The 11,787-nt window shown below is 28.3% G+C and overlaps 1 protein-coding gene across 1 annotated transcript in view; it reads left to right on the top strand.

The window, feature by feature from the left end:
* Positions 1-2,368: 2,368 nt before the first annotated feature.
* Positions 2,369-11,787, top strand: part of LOC142325759 (abl interactor 2-like) — a 56,508-nt gene continuing 47,089 nt past the window's right edge. Inside the window, exon 1 of the mRNA XM_075367791.1 lies at positions 2,369-2,491. Coding sequence (XP_075223906.1) covers positions 2,421-2,491 — 71 coding nt within the window. The 5' untranslated portion in view covers positions 2,369-2,420. The remainder of the gene's footprint in view (positions 2,492-11,787) is intronic.

The raw sequence follows: 11,787 nt of genomic DNA, 5'->3' as shown, positions 1-11,787 counted from the left end.
AGATTCCATTGCTGTCTGATGTCCCTGGGACTGTACATGTGCTTTGTAATAATCATGCATGTCCTTAATGAAAGGTCTGATGAAAAAAGAACCCAAACCACCTCTCATTGTTCTGACTGATAGTGAAAACAACACATAATATTTACAGAAAGCACCTTTGAGTTGCCTTGAGTAAGCTAGCGATGGTGAAAGTGCATCCAGCCATTGGTGACTGAATTTCCTCTTGGGTTGTTTAGCATCTGTCACAAAATTGTAGCTCTTCAAAGGTCCAAGAGATTTTCCAAATGTACCGGCATAGTGCTTGCCAGGCCGAAGAATTTTCCACTGTCATCTTTATGACAACCTTGACTGCAATTTCACTTTCACTATGTTGCACATTGGTTTGAATCATAGAAGAAGGCCCTGTAATCAAAGTGTTTGAACCAAAGGGTGGTTGTACTTCCTTGTTCTCATCTGCATTGCTGCTGCTGGTATTTTATTTTGTTTTAAATTCATCGCAAAAAAATTAATAAATTTCATTTGCCCCCACGTGATATGCTGATGATTATAATAGTAGTGCAATCTTTGAATTTCAGCCAATGCTACTCTGTCGTACCAGCCCCACTATATCAGAACATGTTCTTTGATGTATGAATGATTTTCATTCTCTAGAGAAAGGTACCTCCAAGCACTTCTATTAAATTATGGAAACTGTAGCTGCCCAGATCTAAAATGAGGATTATTACAGTTGTGAATTAAACCAAGTGATAATAACAAAAAAAGACCTTGACTTAGACATGAACTTCAAGAGGTAGCATCTGGAAATTTATTAAAAACTTAATTAGTTCAGTAAGATCCAGATGTATCAGCATTTATGGTAAGAGAAATATAATGGTGCTGATTCAAGGAATAAGAAAAAAGAGACAATATTTACTGATCTTAAAACTATTTGAACTTATTAATACAATATTATTGATCATGCACCACAGCAACCCCATCACAAGCTTTTGTCAGCCATCAAGATAGACCTAAAATGGGCTGAAGAGCAGAGCATGTTTATTTATTATACCATATCAGAAGTATTATTTTAAACTAAATTTTAATTAAATCAAAAAAAATTCATTGGAAGGTTTAAATCCAACAGAATGAAGCTGAAAAAATTTACATTAAGGATTAAAACTGTAAGAACATGAAAACAGGTATAATACACAGGTATAATTCACAGTTCACAGGCACTTAAACAATAGTGTACTAAAAATTAGCGACATCAAGTGCATTTTTAGTTGTCTCAAGCAGTTCCTTCTGTGTACATTTGGCTGGGCAAAGATGCCCTATAATTACATCCAATTACAGGGCATGACTCATTGTAATATGAAAAAAATGCCAGAAACCTTTTTTAATTTTTTTTTATCAAATATTTCACACACAAAAATATTTTTTTGATGAATTTTGCAGCAACAAAATTAGATCTTATTATAAACCATTGTAGCAATTAATTTAATTAAAAAATCTCAGTTGCTGTCTACCAATAGGTTTATATTCTTTCTTGAATTATCTTTTGCTGGGTATTGACACCCAGGAGTCTGATATTTTTAGTATTTTGGTACTGATACTGATATCTAGCCTCAAGTAGTTCAGACTACCAAGATTATCTATATGATAAATTTTATGTTAAACTAAAATTAATTATTTCCATCTTTTTTTCTTCTTTAATATAACTGTCCAAACACATATATCAACTGGTGTTCCAAACATTTTACGTTTATTATAATATTAATTAAAAAATATTATACCAGTTTAAGCTGGTAGTTTTGTCATGTGGTATTATATTTGTTAAAAATTCTAGGAGCAATAAATTACTAATTATTTTGAATTATTAAATCTATATAAATAATATTTTTAGGTAGATTTCTTCTAATATTTATTTATTTATTTTTTTTAAGGGACACCTCTTCAGTGTCAGTTTTTTTTTTATAACAAGTGATAATTTATTACTGAAGTAAAATCTGCATTTTTTATTAGCTTTATCATGCTTAATAAAATAAATATTACAAATAATAAAGTGGGAAGTATTATATAAATTGAACTTTTATCTAATTTATATGTAAACAGTTTAATTGAAATGTTTTCATTTAATTTGATACATTTAAAAATATTAGCTAATCCACTAGTTTAATATTAAACATATATATATGTAAGTATAAAATTAACCTTTTATCTATTAATATTTAAACCATTTTATCATTTAAAATTTAAAACATCATATCTTTAAGAGTACAGTCAGATATGAAATAATTCAATAGAAATCTGTTAGTCATTTACTGTTTAAATTCCCATTACTCAGATTATAAATATTTTATTTGGTGTTCTTTTACATAAATTTCAATGAATCAAGCTAAAGTTATTTTTGATAGATCCTACAGTCTTTTATAACAAGTAAAATGGAAACAGTTTATGAAGAAGATGAAGATTTGGAATTCTTTGAAGAATTTCATAGATTAGCAATGTTATTGTAAGTTATTGTTTTTATTACTGTTTAATTTTAACCTATTAATTAATTATAACGTAAAAATAACTATGAAATCATCCTCACAGAAATGTACTAGTAGAATGAGATTTTACATAACAAGTAAATGAAAATATAATTTTGAGATATTGTTTAATTGTATTATTAAAAAATGATTTAGGTTAAAACAGTCATGTTATATTTCTTACCATCTTATTTCTTATCACACACCTCGTCATCATGTTAGGCCATGGGTGTTGTTTATTGTCCACTAGTCGAATAATGTGCACATTAATAATATAAAAATAAATAATAATATTTCTTATCAAATTATGCAGAAGATAGTTGCTATTGGACCAACATATATTTGACTTTTCTCTTTATTTAAGTAAACATTTTATGGTTGTACTATATGGGTTTTTTATTACCATCAGAATAAATTAAATTTATCTTCAATAAAATTTATGAAACCAGTTTTATGTCCAATGTGATTCACTAATATAAAAGTTTTATTTGACATATAAATATACAGAAAGCATATAAATTTTTTGATTAAAAAAAATTTCATTAAAAATTATGAAAATGTTTTCAAATTAAAGTAACTATAATTCTATGACCTTTTATGTCAAAGAAGTGTACATAATGCATTGTTACACTACAGAAAGATTAAAGATTAATTTACACAGTAGTCTTTCATACAGTACTGACACATGTAAACTGCCTGAGATACAAAAGACACCAGTCACAGCTGCTTTCTCTGATATTCATTTTACAGCCAGTCCTTGTGGTGAACAGAATGAAAGTACGACTTGCTGAGCTGAAAATCACATGGATTTTGATGGGATTAGCATGCTGTGCAAACATATATTTGGCAGCAGCAACCCACTTCATTCCTCATTTTTCATATTAACCCTGACATGGATTGCTTGTTATTCCTAGGGATAGCTATATCATATTCAGCGACAATCATTATGGTTACAACACTTTAACGTACATTTTAAATTTTAAAGGTATTTTGCAGCCAATTATCTGTAACCTCTTCAAAGGAGTTTCTGGTTGCATTGTTGTTAACAGCACCTGTCTTAAGAAGGTTAGAAAACCTTTTAGTATGATAATCAAATAATGCATTTAATCAATATTGTGCTTGTTTCATTGATACATGTTTGTTTAATCATTTGTTTCTGTCAAATTCTATGAGTTTGTAAATTTCATGTAATTCAAATGTTTACATCTTTGTTTTTATATGCTATGTCTAAAATTTGCATGTTGTGGAATTAGGAACATAATAATCTTTTACAGATAATGTTGTTGTGTTTGAGTCTGTAATGGGTGTATGTCCATTCAGTCTCTCTTATTTAATATTTATAATTACTACAGTTTAATTTGCCTACTCCTAGGTTGCTGTATTTTTTAGATTGTGTTTTGTCAGTATTCTGTATGATCTTGTGTATGTTGTATGACTTGCTTGTTTTTGTTAGTGTTATGTATCTTCAGTGCAACTTATTAGTGTCAGATGTTTTATTATATCAGGTTATTCAGTGTAGTTTTTGACAAAAGTGACTAAAATATACCGGACAAAGGTGTATGTACCAGGGTTGTTTGAAAGGTTCTCAGCCTGATACAGAGATTGTATAAATATGAACTTATAACTATGGTATTTATCAAGGATAATCCTTTAGACGGTAAAGTTTCAGATGCCTGTGTTTAGTTGCTTAAATGCAGTTATTGGGTAAAGCAAACAAGTTTTGACATTTTCTGAAAAATATATAAAATTAAAGTTGACCTATCATAATGTTCTTAAAAACATATGAAAAAAAGTTTATTCCTGATGTTCATACAAAAAGAGCTAGATTCCACTTTAAAGGATTCTTCCCCCTCATTTTCAATGGTAAAAAATTGGGCTGCAGAATTTAAACATGGTCAAGGATCCATTCAAGATGATGAACTCTCGGGATGTCAAAAACCACTACCACTGATGAAATTATTACAAAAATCTACAATACAGTATTAAATAATCGCCAACTGAAAGTACACAAGCTTCCAGACATCGCAAACATCTTGACAAACCATGTCCACTACATTTTACATGATGTTTTGGGTATGAAAAAGCTTTCTGCTCGGTGAGTGCTGCGTCTGTTAAGTTTTGACCAAAAAAGCATTTGACTGAACACTTCTGTAACAATGTATAGACTTATTTAAATGCAATTCTACTGAATTTATTCAACATTTTATAACAGTAAATGAAACGTGAATTCACCAATACAGGCCAGAAACCAAATAGCAGTCTAAATTGTAAATGGGAACAGGTGAAAGTGTGCCAAAGAAAATGGAAAATTGTTCCATCTGCAGGAAAAGTCATGGCTATGTTTTTTTGGGATTATTGTGATGTGGTACTCATAGACTACTGGAAAAAGGCAGGCCCATCACCAGGAAGTATTATGCTTTACTACTTTCTTTTTCCTGTTTAGCCTCCGGTAACTACCGTTTAGATAATTCTTCAGAGGATGAATGAGGATGATGATATGTATGAGTGTAAATGAAGTGTAGTCTTGTACATTCTCAGTTCGACCATTCCTGAGATGTATGGTTAATTGAAACCCAACCACCAAAGAACACCGGTATCCACGAGCAATGCACCGGTATGCTTTACTACTGGAGCAATTGAAGGGTACTATTCAACCTAAACAGCCACATCTGTATAAACAGAAAGTCCTCTTTCATCATGATAATGCTCTTACACACATGTTCCAGGTTGTTGCTGCGAAACTTGATGATGTATGCTTTGAAGTGTTTTCATATGAACTGTATTTGCTTTGAAGTGTTTCCACATGCACCATGTTACTTTCTCTTCCCAAACCTAAAAAACGACTCGCTGGATGAAGATTTACTTCAAATGAGGTAGTCAAAACTGATATTACTGCTTATTAGCTGGATAAATTGCATTATACTGTGGGTATTAAAAAGTTGGAAAGTCATTGGTCTAAATATATTGAATTATAAGGTGAATATGTTTAAAAATTGAAAAAAATCCTGCATTTTCTATATTAGGCTGAGAACTTTCTGAATGATCCTTGAATTACATAATGTAACATGATAAAATATCATGTTTATACTTTACAGAGTGATAAGATATGATGTGTTAGGTGAATTAGTTATAGTAGGCCTTCTACAAACTTTCTTTGTCTTCTCTTTTAAAGATGTGTTAATTACCTATTTTGGATACAGTGCAAGTCAAATAGGATGTGTAAAATGAATGGATTAACCAAAACATTCAAATGTTACATACGGTACATTAAAAACCAAGATCTCAACATTCTTCAGTAACAAAAAATTTAAAAACGAAGCTATTTGATAAAAATAATTTATTAAATGAACAAGAATAACATATATTAATATATCGGATTACATAAATGATTGTTTTAAATCATTGCAAGACAAGTTCCACTAATAACCAACAATACCAGAAAATTTATTGAGAAAGTTATTAAAAGGAACTTTTTATTGAAAAAATAATCTCTGAGTATCCATCAGTAAACCTTCGTCTCCTGTCTGAGAGCTGGTGACCTGATTCATATTGCACTGACAATTTCATGCTATAGCTCATGGTCCTTTGCCATTCAAATCAATATGACAAACGTTTCTCCAGTCGCCTCTTCAATTTGGCCCACCCATCTTTTTGTCAGTCTTCCATGTGACCTGCCGCCTTTGATTCTCCCTGTATTACTAGCTTCTCAAGATTTTTGCCAGACCTACAGATTATATGGCTGAAAAAGTAGAGATTACACTGGAAACATACTGCAGACAACCTCCTTTGCATATCCAATTTGTTTATAATCAAGTTGTTTGTCCTCTTTTCTATCTATGTGACGCCGAGCATTCTTCATAAGCCCACATTTTGAATGCATCAATTCTCCTCCAGTCTTCCACTTACGGTTCAGGTCTCAATGCCATACCTGACTACTGGGAAGACTAATAGTAGTACTTGAAGCAGTCTCAGCTTTGCATTTCTTGTGATTGCCTTATTCTTCCAAATAAATGTCAATTTCAGCCAGTGAGCCTCCATCTTTATCTATTGTGGATCCTAAATATATGAAATGGTCCACCTTTTCGAACTCACACTGCGAATCACTGACTGGAAGATCGTTGGCTGTGTCTACAATTATAACTTTTGTTTTTCCAGTGTTTAACTTCAGCCCTAGCGTTTCATTTTCTTGCTGAACTTGGTTGAGGAACTCCTTCATTTCAACTTCAGAGCCTGCAAACAGGGTCATATCATCAGCAAACCTTAAGTTGGTTATACACTGCTCCTATTTGCATACCACCATGCCATTTTTTCAGGCTCTTCTGGGTGATATCGTCGCTGTAAATGTTGAATAAGACTGGGCAGAATATATCTCTGTGTCTAACCACTGAGCTGTTCTTTACATATAGATTCTGAATGACAGTAACAAGATTATCAGGAATGCCCATCAGTTTCAATACTTGCCACAGATCTTTCCACCTGACCGAGTCAAAGGGATTGCCATAATCTACAAGAGGATTGATGAACTCTCTGGCTTTCTCTATCAATTGTCTAATATTTAGAATTTGCTCATGTGTACTATTTTCTTTGACAAATCTGGCTTGCTGTGCAGGAATTTCTCTATCTAGATAGTATCGTAGATGTTCATGCAATATATACAACAAAACTTTACTCGCATATGAAATCAGAGAAATGGCTCTATAATTTTCGCAGCGCTGCATGGGGCTTTTTTTATGTAGGAACTCCAAGATTGCCCAGTTATCAGGCCATTTGCCGATTAACCATATGAATTTACAAATCTGGTGCATAGCTTTAACACCCAATTAAATGTGATTTGTTTTCATATTTCCTCTAACATAAGGAAATTACAATTTGAAAACAGAAATTGTTTAGATTAATCTTTCTTCATGATATTGTTGTACTAAAATGCATTGAAATAAATAAATTTCATCTAAATAAGTCCATTTCATATTATCACATAAGTTTTGAGGTCATGTAATGAATTTTTCGTTAAACAAAAAAGAAATAATTTTGAATTGGTAGATAATTCAATACATAGATCATATCAGGAATGGATAAATGTACTACTTCACAAACAAAAAAGGAACTATTACAATTTGCCTGGATGGATCAAAAGAAACTATGATAAAATCCTGATCATAACAGTTTACAAAATGTAGATTTAATTATAAAATAAAAAATAGATGTAATTAAAGCTATATGAATATAATTAATAAGAATAATTTAGAATATACAAATAATATTAAAGTAAATAAATGAAGATAATAAACAAAAAAAATATATATACAATAAACAAAACACATTCAGTAAGTGTTAATGAAAATTATTTAAGCACATATTTCTGTATTTGTTGAACAGAAATGCAGAAAATTCTAAGCTTCTTTAATTAGTATTTGAAAAATTCATAGAGTAAAAAAAAATCTTTTATTTAAATAAATTGGTGGAGGATTTTTTTAATGGTTTGGTAATTTATTAAAATTGGTAGAATTAGAATAAAGCCCTTCAGTTTTATAGAGGTGGATATTAATATTTTTTAAGAATAAGTTGTAAAACATAACTAAACACACAGTTATTAAATTGAATAAATTTAATTGAAATTTTAATAAATTTATTTAATTGAATAAAATATCATATAATAATCATACAACAGCTGAACCAAATTTAATGAAATTTGCAAATAAACCAAGTTTTAATAAAAACTTGGTTGAGATTTTATTCAGTTTTTGTTAGTAAAATTTTTTGAAACTATGGTTGGGGATTTCTTGGCCTAGTGATACATAAGAATGGAAATTAGATGAATGTTGTGTTTTTGATTAAGTTTTCTGTTCAGCAGTCTTATAAAGTTTACAACAGTTTGAATTAAAATTAAATATCATTCTTCATGATAAATATGAAGAATGGTAAACATTCATTTACAATGTATGCTCTTTAATAGGTTGTCATTAGGAAGGGCTATTGGCAAAAATGTTATCAAATAAAATGTTTCCTGTAAGAAAGTGAAATAATATTATTAATAAAGTTATATCTCATAACATTTATGAAATTTTTTTATGAGGATACTATCATCTTATTAAAGAATACTTAAGTTAATAACATATAAAAATTATTTATCTGAATAAAATGATAGGAGAAAATGATGCCTGGTTTCTTAAATGAATTATTAGTTTATGAGCTAATATTAAAAAGAAAATCATAATTTATATTATTCAGGTACTGATTTATTAAATGTGCATGCTCAATTTACAGCTTATTTTGCAGTTTTTCAACAATCACCAGTCTTATTATATGCTAACAAAAAAAGTGTATTTATCCATTAAAAAAGGGAATAAAGGCCAACAAAAATGTTTTTATGTTTAAATAAATGTAATGATTATTATTTTTTTAAATTATTTACATTAGTCTGTCTCCGTTATTATGTATAAATATTTATATTCTTACTTTCTAACTGAAGATTGTGCGTGCATATGTTTGTTTGTATTTTTTTAAGATTAATAATTGAATTGCCTAATTTAATTTTTTTTATGAAAAATAAAGATAATAAACTAGATAAATTAATTCTATTATTGATAGTATTTAACGTAATATTTTTAAGTAATACAATAAAACTTAGATATAATGTGTTAGTTTTAAATTTATAAATACTTTTTTACATTGAATATAATTCTTTTTATTAAAATAATTATTTAAATTAATGTTGAAGCTAAAATTTCTCTCATTTTTTATATTAAAAATAACTTTACTTTGTACATGGAGATATTCTTATACCCACAATATTGCATATAATTTGTACCAATAAGTTAATAACAAAATTGAATGCTGGAAGGGAATACTACCTGAGTTGAGATCTGAAAGGAGCCAATCCAACACTTTATCCAGTTTTTACAAAATGTATCAAAAACTAAAAATCTAGTAACAATGAATTTTTTTCTATTTAAACTATTATTATTATTATTTGTGGAAAGAGTGAGAGAAGTTTTTTAATTTTTTTTTCACTATTTCTAATGGTCTTTGAAAGTTTCTTGATACACTTTCACCAGACTGCATTAGGGTTCTGATAGTACTCATAGGTGACAAAAGGACTGCTCGCTCTATTTATTAGAGACATATTTAATTGATTTATTATTTACTTTTCCTTTTTTAACAATAACATCTACCAATTACAACTGTTTTTAGCAATTGAAACAAATAACTATAATAAATTATAATTAATTTGATAATGCTTGTAAACAAAACTACTAGGTTCGTGCTAAAATGTAGGCTTACTATGATAAAATCTAATATACAAATATTTCTTATTATTAAGGTTAAGAATTAATTGCTTGTGAACATTTATAATAGTATATCCTGCATCTGTACATTACATAAATTTGCGTATCATTAAATATCTGTTACAAACAATTATTCATGCTTTATTATTAAATTTTGATTATGATATTGAGAATATATTAGTTATAAATAAAATTATAAAATTAATGCTGTAATCATACTCATAAGCAATTATACTCTCCACTATCATAGTTTACTTGCATCATAGTAGATTTTATTGATCATGATATGATTTGAAGAAGTAAGCCAATAATTCCATGTACACAACTGCTAAAAGTAAGAGAAAAATGACATAATTAGCTATATTATAATGAATATATTACAACTTTATGAAAGTCAATAAATTTCTTCTGAGAAATTTTTACGAAGTGAATTTTTTCTTGCCGTTAGTGCAAAAATGAAAGCCAGGTAGACTAGTAAACTACATAGGTTGGTTTCATTAAAATTAAATTTTATTGTAAAGATATTCAAAATTTAATAATCAGCTAAACTAGATTATTCTTTTTCTGTGAATTAAATTAATGAATTAATTTTTTAGTAATTATATACAGATTTAATAAAGGTACTGACGTCGAGATATTTTAGCTCCTTCCATTTTATATTCGTTAATCTCAGCATCTTTTTTTGCCAATAAATTAAATAACATTTTTTCTCTCGCTTGTAGCTCTTCAATCATTTGAATTAATGGAAAAGTTAAATGTTGACAAAGCTGTTAACAGAATAATTATATAAATTAATATATATATATATATATATAAATAACATAATCAATCAAGATATTTTAATGAATTTTTCAACAAAACCCATAAATAAAATCAGCTCACCGTCACAATCAATGTATAAATAAATATTTTATTTAGATCTATGTATAATTATACGTTATAGATCATATCAGGAATGAGTATGTATGCTACTCCATAGATAAAAAAGACCACCCCAGAGCTGCCTGGACGGATCAAGGAAATCTACCTTTGTTAGAGCAGTACCACAAAATATAAACTGGTTATAAAAAAGTTGATTAGAGTCTTTATTAATACATAAAAATAACAAAAATATTGATTTAAATAAATAACATTCTAGAACGAATTAATGTAAATTATTTGAACACCTTAAACAAAAATTTCAGATTTTATATATTTTTTTGAAATATATCAGCAGAATGTTATTGATAATATAAACAAAAAAAAAATTTCATTTTGTATAAATTGGTGGAAAGGTTTTTTAAATGGCTCAATAATTTATCAAATATCATAATGGAGGTATGATTAAGGGCCTTTCTTATATGATGAAAAATAATGTTTACATGTTAGTAGTTTCTTTGTTTGGTTTGCTAAAATAGAATATTGATAATTTTTTAGTTATACTGAAATATTATTGTGAGAGGTGCTTGTAAAACTGATGCTGATTCAAAACATCAAAATAAACAAAAAAAAATTCAGGTGTACAACAAATGCCCTCGCTTCATTTTTCTTGTTTCCACCATTTTGAGTTTTTTTCAATAAAAATCTGTATTATAAAAACAGACTGAGTTATTTTAATGAAATTTGATGTATATGTTTCCAAAACATCTACAAAATAATAAGTTCAAAATTTTACTTCTGAAAAGTCTGAAATGGTGACCATTTAATTCTTTTAATTACAAATAGTTCCATAAGTATTAGTTTTATTAGATTAATTAGTAAATATTTTAGCTCTGTAAATATTACATTTTTAATAGATAACTTATTAAGCTTTCCATTATAAACAAAATTATACCTCATTTGTTCAAATCAATTGTTAAACAGCTGAGATAGGGCTGAAATTATTTGAATGGATCTTAAAAATTGTGCTGTCTACAATTTTGTGCCTGTTTTCATTTCCTTCACTAACTGAATTAAAATAACAATTTCTATTATTGTTATTATTATAACAATAATAGAATAACAATATACAA

This window comes from Lycorma delicatula, chromosome 5 (genome assembly GCF_047948215.1).
Source record: "Lycorma delicatula isolate Av1 chromosome 5, ASM4794821v1, whole genome shotgun sequence".
NCBI lineage: Eukaryota > Metazoa > Arthropoda > Insecta > Hemiptera > Fulgoridae > Lycorma > Lycorma delicatula.
This window is presented reverse-complemented; position numbering and strand designations above follow the sequence as displayed.